At 39.1% G+C, this 21,073-nt stretch overlaps 1 protein-coding gene across 3 annotated transcripts; it reads right to left on the bottom strand.

The window, feature by feature from the left end:
* Window positions 1-6,954: 6,954 nt before the first annotated feature.
* On the bottom strand, window positions 6,955-20,780 carry LOC149005096 (putative inactive dual specificity protein phosphatase-like At4g18593). 3 transcript variants are annotated; one of them, XM_089135664.1, is made up of 3 exons: window positions 20,672-20,780; window positions 7,924-8,175; window positions 6,955-7,827 (listed from the first exon to the last, which is right to left on the bottom strand). In XM_089135664.1, exons 2-3 carry the CDS (start codon window positions 8,150-8,152, stop codon window positions 7,673-7,675), a joined length of 384 nt encoding a protein of 127 aa, XP_088991790.1. In that variant the 5' UTR covers window positions 8,153-8,175; window positions 20,672-20,780; the 3' UTR covers window positions 6,955-7,672. The 3 variants fall into 3 exon arrangements, with proteins under 3 accessions (XP_088991790.1, XP_088991791.1, XP_088991789.1); XM_089135665.1 differs by lacking the exon at window positions 20,672-20,780 and adding an exon at window positions 19,885-20,165; XM_089135663.1 differs by lacking the exon at window positions 20,672-20,780 and adding an exon at window positions 19,881-20,162 and having other exon boundaries at window positions 6,956-7,827.
* Between the last annotated feature and the right edge of the window lie 293 nt (window positions 20,781-21,073).

Raw genomic sequence — 21,073 nt, 5'->3', positions numbered from 1 at the left:
TAATACTCCAAGTCTTTCAACTAATCTCATCTTCAGACAGGTGCAGCTTCCTTTCCAAATCTACATAGACTTCCAAGATTGGAACACCATCATCAACATCCATGGGTTTAGAGTCAATCTTCATATTTCCTACTGAGATGGCCCATAGTTGGCTTCTTCCTTTACTCCAAGTCTTCGGACTGAAAAACAACCGGGTTTCCAGGTCAAGGTTAGGGTTAGGTTAGGGCTGGATTTCACAGATGGTGCGACCTACAAGACTGACCATGATTCCACATACTACCCTCCGGGTGGTAGCTACTATGAAGATCAAGGTTATGGTGCCAAGGAGGATTACACTGCGTACAGGGTTAGCTCCACAAGTGGTGAGGGAGCGGTCATGTTGGGCTTTCTTCGTCCACACTTACGAGGATGTACTTATTAGAGTAGAGGAAACCCTAGTCTAGTCCCCCCCCCCACCCACCCCCTGGATTTTGTTAAACACTGGGATATGTAATTAACTTTCACTGAGTTACTCTTTAGATGTTGGATTGTAACTTAACTTGATTTCTTAATACTTTTCCGTTGCCACTGAGGAAGTGACTTCCGCTCACTCTCTCTTTCTTTTGATCACACTTATACATTTGGTATCATTTTATTCCGCACTCTGATTATATGTTCGTATCTTATTCATGATATCTTTTATTTATTGCTTTTACCTTGATTATTATTGTTCATGATCGTGTTATCGCGTATGTGGGAGGCATGGTCCCTCGATGCTTGATCCTTGGACTGTGGATCACATACCCGGGTATGCCAGGTAGGGTACCGGCTGGGTGGATGTGACGCAAGATCTCTATGCCCATCAGATAAACTAGGGTAATCTGCTTCTAGAAACTCGATATCTCATGACTCAATCTCAGTCATACCTCCACTAGGGTGTTCACCGTACATAATGTATCCCTTAGAGCTATTAGGATACCTCACAAAGATGCATTTCTTAGCTCTAGGACCTAACTTCCCGTACTTATGGGAAGAGGTGTGAACATACCTAGCACAACCCCATGGTCGTAACTGTCCTAGAGAAGGCTTTGTAAATTTCCATAGCTCATAGGGTGTAGATGGTATTGACTGAGATAGTACTCTATTCAGGATATACGCTGCAGTCTGAAGTGCATCTCCCCAAAAACTAATTGGGAGGTTTGCTTGCGCCATCATGGACCTAACCATGTCCAATAGAGTTCTATTCCTTCTTTCTGCTACACCATTTTGTTGCGGAGTGTTAAGAATAGTTAATTGTCTTACAATTCCTTTTTATTCACACAATTCTTTAAATTGTTCAGATAAATATTCGCATCCACGGTCAATTAGCAGAATTTTTAAATTCCAGCCTAATTGATTCTCAACCTCTGTCACAAAGCGTTTGAAACAATCTAATGCTTCATGACGGTGAGCGATCAAATAAACATAACCATATTGCGAATGATCATCTATGAAAGTGAGAAAATAGGAGGCTCCATGTCTTGCCTTAACATTCATGGGTCCACAGATGTCAAAGTGTACTAACTCTAATGGTTGAGTTGATCTGGGTGCCTTTCCAAAAGGCTTCCGATGAGCCTTTCCAGCCAGACAAGGTTCACATATGGGCAGGTCTACTTTAGCTAGTGAGCCTAAAAGGTCGACTCTAGCAAATCATGACATCCTGTCCTTCCCAATGTGACCTAATCTAGAATGCCATTTTACAAATTCTATATTACTGTCAACAATTAAAGAAGAAGAATTAGAGATAACAGGAATCAAATCTAATTTAAAAAAATCCATTGTCAAAAATGCAGTGGCCCCATATGGCCCCTTCAACTAACAAATCCAAAGCACTGTTGGAAAAAATGAAAGAATATCTAAAACTTAAAAGTGTTGAAACCGAAACTAAATTATGCGTTATGTCTAATGCATAGAGTACATCATGGAGGATCAACGTGCGGCTCGTTTGTAAGCTAAGTTGGATTGATCCAATGCCTTGAACATCAATGTTGGCGCCATTTCCTATGTAAATTCTATGCACTCCCAATGACACTTTGCGATAATTTAGGAAACTGCCTCTTTCCCATGTGACGTTCCTGGTTGCTCCTTTAGCAACAATCCAATTTAATTGTGTTAAGGCAACCAAAACATGTGTACTCACAAAGGTACAAGGAAAAGATAAAGATGGTACCTTCTTTGACTTAGTGCAATCACGAGCAAAGTGTCCTTTCTTTTGGCAGTTGTAGCACATTATTTTGGACATATCTTTCTTACCCCTACGCTTTCCACGTTTCTGTTTGACCTTTCCCTCCCTAGGTGCCAAGTTCCTGGTACCCTCTTGATTCCCTCTTTTAAGTCCTTTACGTTTGGGCCATTTGCCCTTATGTGTACTTGCTTGAGCAACAAGAGTAGTTGTGTGAGTCGCCTCTAGGCGCTCCGCTTCCATCTCAAGGTGTTGGGCTAGATCAACATACGTCTTGATGCTTTCAAGATGAGCAAGTACTTGTTTCATTGGTGCCCAGGAATCAGGTAAGGTCCTAATCAAAGCCTGGATCTATTGCTTATCAGAATGGTCATGTCCAGCATCTTTTAATTTGCGAACCATTTCCTTGACAGTTCTGATGTGCTCAGTCATTTTATGCTTGGGGTTCATTCGGTATATCTCAAACTTGAGGATCATACCTCGCAATCTAGTTGTAGATGTACCACCAAAAGCACGCTTTAGCTCGTCCCATATGGACTTAGCTGTAAGGAAAACCTCATATTCCCTTTGTAGGTCATCTTGCATGGCACTTAGCATGAAAAATCGCACACTTCGGTCTTTCTTAACCCAAGCATCATATAAATCCTTAACTCTACGAGATTGGATAGTCTCTTTTCCCAATGGAGGATTGGTCGGTACAGTCATTTTCATGGTAAGATGCTCCACGCTATCTTGGTCATTAAGGTAGTATTGGACTTTCCGTTGCCACTTCTCAAAGTTCTCATGACCGAGAAGTTTCTCACCCATGAGAATGTCAGCGATCACGTTTTTAGAGGCCATCTTGACTACATACAGAATGTGAAAAAAATGACATAGTATATTTTTCACCACTCATTGGAATTTTTCCAAATTAATTATCCTTAATCCATATTGTGGTATCAATCATCCAACATTGTTCGATGTCAAACCCCACAAAATATGTATTGAGAATAATTAATTTAAATTATTCCATAAGTATACATTGGAGGAATGGGAATGGGCATCTCCTATCACATAATTGCACCATACGGGTGCACATGGGTCCCACCAAAGGAACCCAAAGTTTGGTACTTCTAATGACGCATCGAGTCAGTACAAGATTGTGATGCGTAGTGTGGTGGTAACCCTATTACATGGCTTTCAAAAAATAATTAAAATTACATCCCTTTAATTACAACTCAAAGAATCCTACTACAATACTACTAGGGTATACCACACTTTGCATCACTCTCAAATACTAACTCTAGCGTACATACATAAAATGTGTCATTATGGTAGCACCAAACAGGATCTCTTCCATGAATAAATAAAAAAAATTTATGGTCTATTTTGGAAGAGATTGATTCTGCATCCACCTAATGGAGCGAATCAAAAGTCTAAACCGCCATGGGAGGGTTCCATTACTAATTAAAGTTTTGCACAATCATCATAGCAAAGAATGTTAAAACAATATAACTAACATGGCAGTAAAGCTAATGCATAAAAACAAATTTTTCTGCAAAACATAGAAATATGCAATCCTAAATAATTCCAAGCTAATAACTTTTTAATCACAAGAATCCTCCCACGATCTCCACACACACTCATGATATATGGTTATTTTTTTAATAAAAAAAAAATTGAACAAAACATAATATTCGGTGAACAAAAACGAAGAACTTCCTTTTTTTTCTTTTTTTTTTAATCAAAAAAAAAAAACTTTCTACAAAAGGAAAAGAAAAGAAAACTACTCATCCAATTTCATACCACAGATTGGGTAGAGGTCAAGCAATTTGTTAAGGATTGAATCTGACACTCATTAATGTTAATGGATCCTATTAACCAACATTCATAAAACTAGCCGTTGCCAGCGACCCTAACCCCAACCTGGCTCTAATACCAATGTTAAACTAAATTAATGAAAGGAATAGTTTAGATAATTTACCTTAGTGATTTTCTGCAATGGATCTAGACACTGGAGGTGCCTCTTTGCATTCAATTTCCCTTCTTTGAGCTTGTGAATTCTATAGGTTATTTCCACGCTTCCAAATCGGCGATGATGGAGATTCATGATCAGCTTAGAGAATTCGTAGAGCATGGGAGAGTATTCTGAATCATGTGTTTTTGTTTGGTTTTCCATCCCTCTATTTATAATGTTTTCCCTCAACCCTAATTCCTTAATTAGGGTTTTCCTTAGACTCATCTTAGGGAGGGAATATTAGAGTTCTCTTTAGACTCAATTAAATAGAGGAGTAGTCATCTTAGACTACATAACCATCTTGCCGCCACCTATGGCGCAAATTGTAGTAGCCACTAATATTAACATAAATTATGTTCACCTAGCATGTCAACACTGATAACACGGGGATTTTTTTCTCAGCAGGTACTCTAAAGTTGGTTTTGTTGAGTGATGATGGTCCTTTTGGGTTATTCTTATACCAAAACTAGAGGGACTTCTAGCTTTATTTTTTCCACTGGGGGTTGGTGGATTTTGGGAAGAGAAGGTTTGGGGTTCGGATGAAAATCAACTTCATTCTTTTGGGGTTCCCATACATGGTTCGTTATCTTTCATCACATTATCAAGCATCACTAATGATGATAGAAAATAGGTTAGAATTGGTAGTGAATCAAATAATTATGGCTAAGTTAAATCTTAAGTTGGAAAACTTGAAAGCACCGCACTTATATCGTTAACCTAAAGTTTCAAAAGTTTCAAAGGATGAACATAATGTCTTTTGAGGAAAAGAAGAACTAAGTAAAAAAATTAATAATCATAATCGTAGCTAGAAGAAGAATTTTGCCTTTTTATTTTTTCCAAATTAGATGCAGCATACCTGAATCAAGTAGAGTTCGATGAAAGTCAAAGATGAGTTCGTTAGAACTCGGAGCAAATCGCTGATGAGACTGGTGGAGATGGTCTTGATTAACACGCTTGGATGCGAGGATTTTACTCGCCGTCGCTGGAGGGGGAGGCGGTTTATCGCAACTAGGGCATTCAACGATTTTCCAAATAGTTTTGTGAATGTTTCTAAAGAGAACTCTGTTTCACCCCTATGTAAAAGAAGTAACTGTGACCACTATTGTTCCATTGGTACAGAAGAAAAATTGCAGGAGAGTAATCGAAGAACAAGAAGAGCTACATTGACATAGGTTTTTCTTGTAAGTTACGGAGAGGTTCTTGTGCTCTGAGGAAACCCTAACTGCCGCCGTGCCACCTCCACCTCAAGTTTTCTCACGGATTTCTTATGCATCGGGATTCAGCTTCTTTGGATGTTGGATTCACACACTGAAAAAACCTACCACTACTGTGCTTTGAGGTGGAGCTTCACCTCTGCTTCTTCTTCCTCACCTTCTCTGCTCTTCTAGTTTTTTCTCTTCCTCCGCCTCTATTCTTTGCTTTCCGTTTCACACCACCTTTCTATCTTATTTCCCTCTTTGTTTCTTTCCCCTATTCATTTCCTCTCCATTTCTTCAAAACTTTCACTTTGTTCCTCTCTTTCACAAGTTCACTCTCTCCGCTTCTCTGTTTTCTATTTGTCCTTAACTGGTGGAAGTTCCTAGTTATCAGGAAAAAAAATTCCTCAGGTAGATGCAAGATCCAGTCGTGCCTCTTGCAGGTCTGAATGGTTTATGCCAAAGCTGGAAGTGCCTCCCGCAGGTCTAGAAGTGCCCCCCGCAGATCTGGAAGCATGATTGCTGTGGATGTCTCCTATTGCTGGTCACTTCGGTGTTTCTCCGTCATTGTGGCTTTTGTCTCCGCCCTTGTGGCGTGTATTTTCATCCTTGTGGCGTGTCTGTCTCCACCTTTGTGGCGTGTCACCTCTTTGGGCATTTATGATGGAGGATACGTATGTCATATCTCTATACTTATTTGTGATTGTGGTTGTTATAGTCAATTTCTGCAATAAACCCCACCCCAACTATGGACTCATGGCTGTTTAGGTGAATTTACTGCAAAACTAGCAGGAATTGCACTTGCTAAGATAAACAGCCATGATTCAGTACCAAATGTAGCATAGTGGTGGAGATTTTTTTGGAAGTTACCTATACACCCAAAATTTAAACATCCTTCTAGAGTCTGTTAAATGCAGGACTACCAACGAAGAAGATCCTATCCAAATGGATGATCACAAGCCAAACATGCGTACTATACAATAGCGCCGAGGAATCCACATGGCATCTTTTCATATCATGTGATTGGACAAAGAGAATATGGGCAGCAGGACCACTAGGGTTGCGAATAGGGCTCATCCGAAACAACTCTCTCCTTAATCTATGTTTTTCATTCCTTCATGAACGGCATATGGATAAACAAAAAAAAATATGGTTTTTTTCAATTTTTATCATAACATGCTACTTCATCGGGTTAAACAGGAATGCTAAACTCATGAATAATAAAAAGCTTGACCCAATCCAACTATTAAATGATGATAATAGATGGATAAATGACCAAAAACTTTATCAAAATTACTTAAGAGGAGATGACAAATAATGATGTTAATTCATCTACCAGCTGCCTTATTTGTTTAATGTCACAAACAAATTTTGGAAACTTACCAATACTCTTATGTGCAGATATATCTACTGAGTCACAAGGAGACAGATGGAGTGTAAAACTACTTGACAATGGAATCATTAAGGATCTACAACAAGATAGGGCACAACTAGGACAATTTTTGAAGTTTTTATTAGAAACTATCTGGACTGTAATAAGAAGAGCGATTCAAACCAACATACAACTACAGTACATTTGGTGTGATCAAACTCTACACAAACATCTAACTAAGGGTGGGGAGATATCACAAGTATCACCTACTCTTTTTCTTTTATTAGCAATGATGATACCAATCATATCGAAACTAGAAGTTGGTAATCTAAAACAGGACACAATAAGGGACTGGCTACTCAGCCTGACTACTAGACACATAGGGTCTAATTATAAAGGCACTATGTCTCACATTAACTGTAATCCACTGTTTAAATCTTTAATAAAAAATATTCACTTTTATCATAAATAAATAAATAAATAAACCATTATTCTAAGGGTTTATTGGGCTTGACCCATTCCTTAGCTTGGATGACCTTGTCTTTTGCATATACGACATTTGGTCAATTTTCGCTCCTTGGTTCGAACCGGACCTTGAGTTTTCATGCATCTATCTTTTGTATTTCTTTTTCTTCTTCTTCTTTGGTGTGTCTGTATTTCCTTTCAAGTTCATGAATGAAGATTTTTAACTTCTTACCAAAAAAAGACAAAATGTTTTTCTTCTCACTTGGTTTCTAATGTATATTTAGAAAACTTAGAAAGGAAAACATAAAATAACTCATATTTACACTCATACCCCCACAATGTCAATTCTAACCGTTGGATTTTAAAGAAACATGTGTCGCCATTTCAGCGCTGATATCCGCGCAGCCGCGAACAAAAATCACAATGAAGCATTATTAGCAGATTCATGTATAGCATTCATCTATCCGGCTTTTATGTAACTGAAATGCTGGAGTCACCCAAGCGCCACAGCTGCACTGCATCCCAGCCCAGTTGAAGGAGCCCAAACGTGCACTGCAACCCATACACTGCAGCTTGTTTTCCACGTTGCCTTCTTCAACTGCAAAGGCAAAAGCCAAGATCAATAGTTAAGTAACATGACAAAGGAAATGTCCATTTATTAAGAGAAATAGACTTCTGAAAACTGGAAGATGACCAGCTTGCATCCACTTCATGGGCTCTACAAATATGGAAGAACACTCTGGTGGTTCATGGTCCCTTCCCCCGGAGTCACCAGATCTCTTTTTCCACTTAAAGCATTTTTCACCCTCACCCCGTTCATGTACAACCACATTCTCCTGTGCAGCAACAATTCTTCGACACTTTTTGCAGCGGAATATGATTTTTGGATCAGTAACTGGATTTGATCCATCAGCTGTTGCCATTTATGTAGTCTGTAAGTCTCTTTCTACAAGATCAAAAGAAAGGAGTTAATTAGATAGGCAGCTCAGGATTAACAATTAACGTAATGCTTTGGAATCCAGAAAACATATCATTAATATCCATGTTATGTAAAAAATTTCCAATATTTTACTAATTGTATATATATAGACATTTTACACAGAATAAAACTAAAAACTGTCAAACTGTCGAGCAAAGAAAAGCGGGGTGTGTTTGGGTTGGGGGGATCACAACTAAGCTGGGCACTATCCCAAATATGTGGGATCATATAATCATCCCAAGCGACCTATCAAAGTTATGAACCATTTAGTTTTTTCCTACTACCTAGACCAACCTCCTTTTACTTACCAAAAATGCCATACGTATTCTCAAATCATGAATGTGCATGGTGCACTACAATTGCGCATCAGTTGAGGCATTGCTCATTGTTGCATGCAACGTCTCATCAAACTATCATGCATGTTATTACCATCAGGGTTACTTCAATTTCACACCACAGTCGTCGTTCTCACACAAAACAAGAGAATGGTTCCAGAGTATGGGATCAGGGATGGGATTGAATCCAGCCGATTTCAATCCAGCAACTCATCCAGGGTAGGTTGGAATTGTCTAGGATTAACCTGGAATTTGTGGCCAGAATTTGTTGAAACCCTAGCAATGGAATTGGGAAGGAAAAAAGAGTTCACCAGGATCCGAGTCCTTAATTCAACAAACTTGGAGACTTCTCTCATGAGAGATAAGTTTAATTGATTTTTTTCCTGCTAATTTACTGTTTAAAAGGGAGATTAAAGGGCCAAAAATTGATTACTGAACATGACTCACCATGAATTCAGAAAGGGGTTTAAGAAATTGGTTTAAATCAATCTCCATATGAATTGAGCTACTCTGTCAATCTGATTCCAATTCCTCAAACCTATAGGTATGTGGACACATAAAATGTTTGGTACTAAAGAATACTTCTATTATTTTCTTGTCTACATGGAAGGAGACCTATAATATATCAACAGGACTAATATAAACTTCATAAAGGCGTTAAAGAGTTCGGACCAAAATGCAACTTTAGATGGATGTCAGTTATGGTTATTGCCTAATCATCCACAATAGTATTGGCCCTAAACTATTTTATCCTTTCTCCAATGCTTGTGGTTAAGCATTTTATATACAGCAAAGAAAAAAAGCCCAAGTGTAACCGAGGATCAGCAATACACAACAAAATATAGGGAACCTTGAATATTAGCTCGTATTGGGTCGTAAGGAGGAATGAATGCCACCAATTTATACAAAGGACTGAAATTCTATAAAGAGTATCCAACTGCGACAGGCTCCTGTTACTGTAGGGTCTGAGAGGGGAAATGGACCCAGCCTTATACACCACTTCGCAAGAGAGTCCGCTTCCAAGTTTTGGACTGCCAACAACAGGTAGCAATAACACCATGGTGGGAGATCTCGCTCTCGAGCGAGATCTCGCCACTCCAAAATAGAGAGATCTCGACCGAGATGGCGAGATCTCGGTCGAGATCTACCAAAATTTTGGCGTAATCTTGGTAACCCATCTCGGTGGGTTTTAGGGCCCCAGTTGGGCTGAAATTTGGTATTTAGTCTATTTAAGGCCTTTTGAACACATTGGTGGCCTTAGAATTGTGAGAAAATAACCCTAACTACGTCTTCTAAGTCAACCCTATGTGTAAAACCGAAATGTAGAGATATCAAGTAATTCATGTTATCAACTATAAAGTATTAAATACATTACACATCAAACTATCAAAGAACTTAAATGGCTTCAAAATTTTACAACCATATAAAGTTTTAGACTTTTAGTAAGTCATAAATCATAATCCATAAGTTCACAATCACAATCACAAGAGTATGTGAGTAATAAGATTACAAGACTACAAGACAGCAAGAGTATCACTCAGCATTCTGCATCAACTGATTCTGAACGGTGGCCACATATGACTCCAAGTCAACTCATCACTATAGTATGTCACATATAGGTTTAAATGTCACATTAAATTGGTTTCCATGAATGTTAAATCAAAGCTTGTGGATCAACATATATTTACTCTAAACTCACACACCCATTGTAGAATATTCTATTTGAAAAAATTCAAATTTGGGGGAAAATCTTACCTTTGTTGTAGATCTAGTTGAAATAAGCTTGAATGATGATAATTTGATGTCTTAAAGATGTTTAAAGTTGAATCCCCAACAAATTCCGACAAAAAATCAAGTTTCTGGCAATTTTTTATGGTTGCAGCGAGAGGGAAGCGAGATCTCGGCGAGATACATATCTCGCCGAGATCTCTCATCTCGCAGATCTCGCCTCTCCTCTCGTCTCGCTATGTCAAAATAGCGAGATATCTTGCGAGATCTCCCACCATGAATAACACAACTTAACCACTGATGAGAGATCGCTCACTTCACAGAAGAGTCCATCTTATAACAAAAAGACGCAGAGAGACCAAGAATTGAGGTCATTAGCAGAAGAAAGGCAGGATGGTGGTTGACAAGAAATATGGCTGAAGTTGGAGAATTCTCTCATATTAGGGCAGTTAGTGGAAGCCAAAAAGAAGGTTAAAAAAGAGAGAAATAAAGCATGAAAATGTCTGCTTTCCCACTAACAAATAGACTTCTTCGCATTTATACCCGCCCCCAAAAAAAAACCCTGACAAAAAATATAAAATAAAATAGCCTTCTTCCCAACAAACACAAAATTACATTTCTTAGTTTTCAGTTCTTGACTACTGAAGAACCATTAACACGCCTGCCCCCCACCCACCCAAAAGAAAAAGAAAAACCAATGCAGCTCAATTGGCAAGGATCAACACCACACTGCCTCACAATTAAGAGATATGAAATCAATTCTGTCATATTTTCTGTTCTCTTTCTTTTCTTTTCTTCTTTCTTTTTTCAATTTTTCTGCTCTTTTCTGGTTGCCACAAGTCAAAGAGGGGTGGGTTTAAGGGAGGAGGGGAAGGATCCTACCAGTGATTGCAGAGGTGGGGGAGGGCTTTTGGAACATTTGCCGGGGGTGGGGAGAGGCTGCGATGGACAGGGGCCAGTTAAGGGGAAAGGAGAAGGCAGGCTGCAATGGAGATGGGGAGGGTTTCTTGATTCTGAAACAGTAGGGGATTGATGTTGCAGGGTAGGGTAAAGAGGGGATAGGGGCTGCAATGCAGTGGGGGTGGGGAGGGGCTGCGATGGGGAATGGAGGTGGGAGGAAGGGGGTGTTGGTACTTGTTTAACTGTTGGAGATGAGAGAAAGCTGCCGATTTGTTGAAGAGAGACTGCTGCAATGGAATCAAGAAGAAGATACAAATCCACCGTGGCCCTCACAAAGAGAACCACGACTTGTTTCCCATAAGTAATATTCAATGCAGACCAAAGTTTACAATCATAGGCGGGCTTATTTATAGCCTTACATCAAAAAGAAAGAACTTAACTCAAACTGGGAGGCTCTATCTTGACTCAACTTAGACTTAGAGACCAACTTAACTAGGGTTTCCTTTATAAGTAAGGATACCCTTCTACAATTAACCAACAACCACCTAAATAAAAAGAATTCTTCTTGAAATAGAAGACTAACTTATCTACAAGCGTCCTCTTTAAAAAGGACTCCTTACCTAAGTAAATCACAGCCGCTAATAAAGACAAATTCCAATAAAAAAAAACTCCGAAAATATAGGAACTCTTCTTGTTAAAAGAGTCATCTTATCTATAACTTAACTAATGAAACCAACCCAACCACAACTCAAATAACTTAAAATGGATTGGGACCACTATTAAAGCTAGAATTCTGGAGAATTAGATTTCAGCAGTAAAATCCAGCCTAAAATACCCCTGTACTAGGGTTCAGCCAGCTTGCTTAGGGCCTTGGGGCCCATTTTAGGTTTCAGCTAAGGGGTCAATCCATGTTAACATCAGCCAATCTTCCAAGATCTCTAAGGCAGGACTAATTCCAGGCCTAAATTAATAATGCTTGTATGGCCTATATGGTGGCCTTTGAGAGGGAACCCTGTGGATGTGACCCAATAGGGTCCAAATTACCCTGATGAGACCAAATGGGTACTATTAGGCTAATGGGGGTACTCTTGGATAGATCTACAGGCAGGTATTGGGGTATATGGGGTGAATGCAGAATAAGATTCTTGAGAAAACTTATGTGGTCTTAATGATATGGAAATGAGATGAAACTTGGGTCGAGTCTAGAGCTGGCTGTCTAGGTCTTGCTCACCAAGTTTGGTCAGATTTGGATGCTGATAGTTGAAGTTATGAAGAATCTTGTTTTGGGAGGGAAAAGATATTGGATTTTTATTTGCTGCACTGACGGCTGGCAGCAGCGAGCTGTCATGATTTCACCAAGTGTGTAAGAATGAATCTAACGGTTGTGAGAGAAAATGCAGGGTTACAATGCAAATAAGAGTTGTTGGTGTTTTATTTTTTTATTTTTTTTGTAAGGTTTACCAGAAACCCCTGACTATACCCAATTCTAAACCCCCTATTTCCTAAGCCATAGTTGGAGAATAGCATTAGTGAAGTTTTTTTTCTCCAATAATCAATAATTCTCCTTGGTGGTGCCTCACCAGCAATTAAGTGGGAAGGAAGGAAGGTTCTCTTTGTACATATCAGTGGGCTCCTTGGGTTGATCAGATGAAATCAATGGCAGGGAATTGGCGGAGAATGGAAATACAAGTATCTGTCCCAAAGAAGGATGGGATTGGATAAATGTTTTAAAGCAGGAAGATACAATGCTTTTTGCATCTGTTGATCCTTAAATTGATGAACCAGAGTACCATGATTGAACCTCTTAAGTTTCAGGTTATTGTCATTATCTACCTTGATCATTTTTCATTTAAAATCCTTTTCCGTTGAATATCATCTATTGGTGTTCATATGTCCTGTGCATATAATAAAGTACATCTAGACCCTCCATTGTTGGCCTATGTTGGGTGGTAACAGTGACAACAACCTCGTTCAGCTTTTGAATCTGTGTAGATCTGAAGGTACTGCCTGTATCAGTTCTTTTTCTCAATAATGTTTTAGAGCTGAATTTTGTGGTCTGTTTTGCAAATCTAGTGAATACCTTTTGGCAGGTGAATTTGGTTGATTATTTGGGGTGTTAGAAGTCAAGCCTTGAATAATCTAAACAGTAGCTGGATCGATGAAGAGAACAAGGAAGATGAAGAGGAGAAGAAGAAGAAGAAAAGAGGAGAAGGACCAGCAGCAGGAGCCTGCGATTCTAGATTAAATTCCTAGAACCGCAGGCAAACTTATTTATAGATCTCAAACTCAAAATTACAACTTGAGAGACAAGTATTCTTGTCCTCCAAAAAGGGAAACAAAAAATACAACTTGTGGACAGCATATACTAACTCACAATCTGTCCAAAATAGAAAGAACAAAAAAGGAAAGCATGAAAATATAAACTATGCAACTCTAACTCTTCAAAATTTGTGCACCAAGAATTCTCCTCCAAAATAGAAACTTGTGCAATTTGTGCACCAAGGCTGCTGCAATTCTCAACATGGGGAACATATACAAAATTTGAACTGCACATTTCATCAGGAAAATGAAATGGAGTCTGAATTGGTTTTCATGGAGGATGGGATATTGATTCCCTTGAGAAGTAGAAGTATGTGGTGTTGGTGAGGCACCACCAAGGAGAATCATTGTTTCTTGAAGAAAAGAACTTGACAAATGTTAATCTCTAAATAGGGCTTGGAAAATAGGGGGTTTACAATCAGTTAAAAGTCAGGGTTTCATTTTGTAATTTACAAAATAGCAAACCTTTAAATGCAAATAAAAAAAATATAAAAAACTTGTATTTGTATATGCACCCTCACATTTTCTCTCACAACTGTTAGATTCATTCTTGTACATGTGGCAAAATCATAATGGCTCGCTGCAGCCAATAAAAATCCAAAGGTAATACCTTTTTCAAGATAGATCTGGGGTTTGGCTGGGTGTTTTGGGCTGCAATTGGGACTGAAGGCATGTAACTATGATCAGGAGATAGTGACTGGAACATGAGGGGATCATGATGGGTGATTGGTGAGGTGGATGATTTCTTGATATGGGGTGAAAGAAGCGCTCCAACCAATGATGTGGATCTCCAACCAGAAATTGAATGGGGTGAGGAGGGGGATAGGGGTCGGCTGCCTGATATTTGTATGGGAGCCCTGTAGATGCTGGGTTTAGAAGGAGGTGATGATGTCTAAGGCCGTCCTTCAGCCACAGCAGTCTAGGTTTGATTTCTCCTCAGAACCTTTGAAGTTTCTTGAATCTTGGACCTTCACTGAATAAATTGAACAAAACCAAAGCTGCAGCAGCAAAACACAAGGGGAGACTTGAATAGAGAAGCTTTGTTAATCAAATAATCAGTGGGTGTCCTCCCCTTCAAGTGGAAGAACTTATTTATGCATGATAGGCCACAGTGCCAACCTGATTCAAACTCCAAACTGAACTCTAACTGAAAAATAAATATGTCTTGTCTAGGAATTAGAAATACCATTATTATAAGATCTTTAGTGAGACTTGTACATTGACTAGGACCCTTGAGTCGTGGGCCACCTTATGAGTAAATTTTAATTAGAAGTATTACTAATTTAACCCCCAAATGGACAGAACTACAATTCGGCCACTAACTATTGAATTATGTTAGGTACTTTAATAAAAAAAACTACCTATGCTGCTGGGCAGGAACCTAAGGGGCTTCCTTTGGCCTTCCACTCAGGAGCACTCGGACCTGCATCAGTCCATTAACGAAGTTAGCTTTTCTAACCTAAATGTAAGTTTTTATTATTATTTTTTTTTTATAAGGTCCAAAGAATATGGGTCAAGTCTGAGGGAAGGCCATTACTTGGTTGAAAATTCAAAAGTAATTGCATGAAAACTTTTTGGTCCTTTTCTTTTTCATGCTTCAATCTACATCAGCTTCCACCTTTAATGTAGATACCGAATTTGATTGATCAAAACAGTACCCAAATAGGACCTTCTCACAAGGAGTCAATTACAAATTTGATGGACTTAAGGTGAAACAGAGCTTAGATGGGAAAGAGGGCTGAAACTATAATGATATTATAACAGGCTGAATAGATCTTCAAATTGGGGCAAAACTATAATGAAGAAAGTGACAATAACAATGTAACATGTATCACCCGGGCTTCACACCGCAAGGTGGATTGATTGGATCGAACACCAACCTACCTTGATCAAACACAAGGGTTCTCCAAAGAGGAGGAATGCTAGCAAGCAATTTGAATTCAATTCATCAATTATGTCTTCACCTCTTACATAAGTCTCTTTATATATCATTCTAAAGAGACATAAACACTAATGGTAACATCCAACCACTAGCTAACACCACCTACCTATTAATAAACTCAACTACACAACACCACTAGTCAAAACAATAATGGAAACATCCACCTACTACACCCCACTACTAGCTCCTTTTATTGACTTTTCAAAGCTAGACTTGGCCTTAGTTCAAAATATGTGGGCTGGTCTTCTCCCACTAAAGTAATTCAAGCCCATGAAACCATGGGCTCATTTTAACCCACTACAATAGTCCTAGCCCATGCAAGCCATGGGTTGTTTTGGATCATATCTTTAGGCTTTGATGGGCTTGACCATTGGGCTTTTCTCTTCCTTGTATATGTTGTCAATTCTGCATCAACTCTCCCCGGCTTGAAAACATTCGTCTCCGACGAATGGATGAATGATATGTAACGCTCACACCAATCAGGATCGAGTTTCTCGAGGCTGCCAACATGAATCCAAGTGCTCTCATGTCGTGGATGATTCTTCCATTTGACGAGGAAATCATGGTATCCAGTGCCACAACGAGTGGTTTTGTAAGAGTCATCCAAAACCTCCTCAATGATGTCAGTGATTGGTGGTTTGAGTTGGGGCAACCTCAACATTTGTTCAGTGTCTCCATCATCAGAGTGGTGTCGCCATGAGCCGTCCTTCTTTGGAGTGAGTAATGATGGTACAACACATGGACTTAAGCTCTCTTGAATGAATCCTTTATGTAGCGACTCATCCATCTGTCGTTTGAAGTCATTGTGCTCCGCTAGGCTGAGGTGATAGGTCGGTAGGTTTGGTAACACCGAACCCAATACCAAATCAGTGGCATGCAAAATATCGGGCATAAGAGGTAGCCCAATAGGCAACTCATCAGGAACCACCTCAGGAAAATTAGAAAGTAACTCTTGGATAAGTGGAGGGAATGTCACCTTAGGCTGAGGGATAACTTCTCTCGTAACAAGAACACCTGATACCAAATCAGTGGCATGCAGAATATTGTGCATAAGAAGTAGCTCATTAAACAACTCATCAGAAACCACCTTAAGACAATCAGAAGGTAACTGTTTGGTAAGTGGAGGGAATGTCACTTTAGGTTGAGGGGTAACTTCTCTCGTAATAGGAGCCAATACCAACCCTGTGTTATGGCTAGTGTGAATGAACTCCTGGTGTTCAAGCTTTACCTTTTGAGAATCACCAACATGCTCATTGAATTTAGGTAACTCTTTGATGGGTGGAGGGTGTGGAGCATGAGTAGAGGCAACAACTCTAGCATCCATTGCTGAGCGCCTCTCTTCCTTGTGCTTGTGACTTGTAGTGAGTTGGTTGCTCAATTGTTGCAACATCCCCATCATTTGTGCCATAAGGTCAGTATCCAATCCAGAAGTTTTACTCCCTGTCATGGCTCTGATACTAAATAATGTAGATACCGAATTTGATTGATCAAAACAGTACCCAAATAGGACCTTCTCACAGGGAGTCAATTGCAAATTTGATGGACTTAAGGTGAAACAGAGCTTAGATGGGAAAGAGGGCTGAAACTATAATGATATTATAACAGGCTGAATAGATCTTCAAATTGGGGCAAAACTATAATGAAGAAAGTGACAATAACAATGTAACATGTATCACCCGGGCTTCACACCGCAAGGTGGATTGATTGGATCGAACACCAACCTACCTTGATCAAACACAAGGGTTCTCCAAAGAGGAGGAATGCTAGCAAGCAATTTGAATTCAATTCATCAATTATGTCTTCACCTCTTACATAAGTCTCTTTATATATCATTCTAAAGAGACATAAACACTAATGGTAACATCCAACCACTAGCTAACACCACCTACCTATTAATAAACTCAACTACACAACACCACTAGTCAAAACAATAATGGAAACATCCACCTACTACACCCCACTACTAGCTCCTTTTATTGACTTTTCAAAGCTAGACTTGGCCTTAGTTCAAAATATGTGGGCTGGTCTTCTCCCACTAAAGTAATTCAAGCCCATGAAACCATGGGCTCATTTTAACCCACTACAATAGTCCTAGCCCATGCAAGCCATGGGTTGTTTTGGATCATATCTTTAGGCTTTGATGGGCTTGACCATTGGGCTTTTCTCTTCCTTATATATGCTGCCAATTCTCCATCAACCTTTTAATAAGGGTTTGAGAATAATATGAAATGCTTATTTAGTTTGCCAACAGGTCAAGGTTGCTTTTCCTCCGGTTTCATTTAGTAGACAATGTGAACGCATGCACCCACATCTATCTAATGAGGAGAGCATGTAGTGATGCAGTTTGGCTGCATAAAACCAACTACAGGTGTAAGGATTTTTCCCTACACCACCACCATTAGGAATATAATCATGGTGATAAGTTTAGGTTATTTAATATTTAGTCAGTCTTTTAGGATTTAATTAAGCCTTATTTAAAATTTGTAATCCTAATGGAGATTTGACAGTGAATCGTAATATAAGTTCAGTCATATTGAATCTGAGTTTTATGTCAGCCATGTAATTGCTCTGTCAAACCCATGATTTAATGAATAATATTTTTAGTTTGTGCATTGCTGGGTTGAGATTGCTGTTCTCTCTCCTATTTCCCCACTTCAATCAAATTCTACAAACCCTAATCTCCCCCCATCCTCCCCCCCCCCCCTCACATGCGGTAATTAAGACACTGTCTTGCTGCTGGGACTTACTTGCTGGTTCAAGGTTGTCAAAAACAGATCTGAAGATTAGTTCTGCTGTTCAAGAAAGCTAGTCAATCACTGCTGGGAGAAGAATCAACACCACAGCTTGCTGGGATTGAGTTTTCTTCAATGAAGCACCCCCTTAATTCAAGTTCTTGCAACTGCAACTGCTAGACTACAACTACAAGCTACTGGGTTGTATCCAGAGCACAGCCTGCAAAATTCAGCTTCACTTAATTCCAAATCTGATTCTCAAATTGGAGACGGGCTTTGCCTTAAATCCTAGCTTCTAATTTCTTTCCAAACTTTCATTCTCAACCCGAAAATATCTATAGAGCAAGCATGCTATCAGAATTCTACCATATTTGAGTCAAATTATCCTCACAACCCTAAGAGCACAATCCAAGTTGCAGCTTCATCTGACCATCAAAGAGCTATATTCTTCATCTTATTATTTCTAGAAGCCCAGAAACAAACCTCAATTTGCTGATATTTATTAACCAATATTGCACCATTACCACACTGCAAGATCTTCATTGATAGGCTCCCATTCATCAACAAAACCTAACCCTATCATCAAACCCAAGGTTGTGATATAAACCCTATTTTTTACCTGACCCAATTTACCAGCTCAACCCAAATCATGGCTGTTGGCTTCTACTTGATTTCTTTCCATTCTGGAACTCATCAAATGGTCAACACTGTACTAGGAAATCTGACATGTACAAGAAGAGAATTCTCAACTTTGAAAAGTCTGATTATATTTAGATACCTTTGACCGAATATTTTTATGACTTGACCAGTTTTCCTTCAGGTATGCATAAAAATAGCCCATCTATGGGTAGTGAACACATGGGAAAAGACTCAGTTAGAGTATAGGACAACATGAAAGCCACTGTTTTATCCGGTGACCTATCAGGACTTGAACTATCCATTGTCATGACGTGATTAGGGATTCTTCATATGGATAGTTTTCCTTTAACAACTCTTAGGGATTAGGGACTGTTTGCCCCCTTGGACCTATAAATAAGGAATGCAGGGCATAACATTACAATTGATCTGTTAAGCAGTACTCTTCCAGCTTCCCAACTCATATTACTGTAGCTTGGATTTCTGCTTAAGCATTGGAGAGTCCCCTCGGGATCCACTCTGAGCTTCTCTCGTCTCATGGGTCTCCCCATGGCAAAACTATTCAGATTTCAGTAGCAAAGCTTTCATATAAGCTGTTTACAGTAACGGAATTCGACAACCAAAGAATAACTAAATCTCATTTGGAGTACGTTTTATCAGCTTTTACTCCAACTACAAGCTCACTTGCATCATAGGCTAGGTCCATAGTTGCAGTAGGCTTTATGTATTAATAATTTAGTATTCGTCTTTTTCATACAGCTTAAATCAGTTGACAAAAAATCTATTCCAATCCTAGAAACGTACCGATAAGGTTTGAACAACAAAGAGGAACCGATATCTTTACAGCCTAAATGTCAAGATATGTAGTTATAAATTATAATGTGCTTTCTCATTCAAGTAATCAATCGCCAAACAGTTAGCGGCAAAATGGTGGGCTTTCCAACAAATTTAACAACACAAGAAAGATATTCTGTTTCAGGAAAACATCAATTCAGACATAGAAATGTGGCACTGAATAAAAATTTGACACAAGAATGGAGCATAACTATCAAATCAAATATTAGAGAAGCAATTTTGTACCCACAGAAGTGCTTTCTGCATTTCATGCGGAGAAGTACTAACTTCTTCTACTTCGTCGTGTTCATCTAAGTCGCCCGGCAAGGGTTTATGGTTGCTCTTAAGGTATCCGAAAAGAAAAGAAAGATGTTCGTCATGGGACGTGGCAGTGGCTTGTGGGAAGCTAATCTCAAGTCTACCCAGAGATCCACGGGAGCGTTGCTCGAGGCTGTGGGATTTTTATTTGCAGAAGCTGTGGACGGTTGTAATCGTGCCACATCAGTCAAAAATGATCAAACGGTTGAAAATAAAAAAGAGGGGTATACTTGTAAATATTTATTTTAATTTTTATATTTAAGGGTTTAAAGTTTCTTAATTTACAAAATAAGTCCCTCTCTTCATATACCGGACTTCCAAATCTCTCTCATTCTTCTCAACTGGCGATCTGGAGAAACAACCATATCTTTCAAAGGTTCACACTCGTATTTAATCTCTGATGTCGATTTTTCCTAAGATGCTCGATCTTTAAAGATTCACAGCTTACTGAACAGGGTTGAAAACCCACAAAGTACCCATTTAAGATGTCGATACACTCAATCAATGCAGACTCCACAGAACTGCTAAACCCTAAGCAGAAAAATTTTACCATAAAAAAGATCACCACCTTCTCCACCCAAGTAATTACAGTTTAAAGCCCAGAAATGTCAGACTGAGTTGCAATAGAAAAATCCATGACAAACTCTTGTCTGATTAAACTCAGAACCAAGATCAAGATAACAAATTGAAATTCAACAAAAACAATTAACAAAACTCACCGTACTGGGTGCAAAGTCAGAAAACTAAAAATTTGTGTGGAGACACCGAATCGATGAGATTAATAAAGCCTTGATGCCCAGCACAGTTTAGATCTTCTCTAGGAATCTCCATTTAGTGGTCGGTAAAAATTTAAAAAGATCGAGCATCTTAGGTAATAAAGGGGAAGAATTGTATCGAACCGGGTCTACCTCGGTTCAAATATTAATTCCGGTCGAATACGACTCAACCACCATCAATACTAGAAATCTAGTCAGGATCGGACCAAAGTTCGAACCAGATAGTTACGTAAGAAGGAAGGAACTCTGCGGTTATAGAGATAAACGTGATCCCGAAGAATTCGTGATACGTGATCGAGCCATAACAGGTAATCACCACAAATACGAAGTGTAGGATAGTGCCAA

Source organism: Hakea prostrata, chromosome 9 (genome assembly GCF_041222555.1).
Source record: "Hakea prostrata isolate BN-2017 chromosome 9, UWA_Hpros_2, whole genome shotgun sequence".
Taxonomy (NCBI): domain Eukaryota; kingdom Viridiplantae; phylum Streptophyta; class Magnoliopsida; order Proteales; family Proteaceae; genus Hakea; species Hakea prostrata.
This window is presented reverse-complemented; position numbering and strand designations above follow the sequence as displayed.

Bases quoted from the DNA above. Each gene is read 5' to 3' on its own strand.
- LOC149005096 (XM_089135664.1), bottom strand. From the start codon at position 8,152: ATGGCAACAGCTGATGGATCAAATCCAGTTACTGATCCAAAAATCATA. The intron at 7,828-7,923 runs GTCATCTTCCAG...TTGCCTTTGCAG, and splicing joins CATGAAGTGGATGCAAGCTG to TTGAAGAAGGCAACGTGGAA.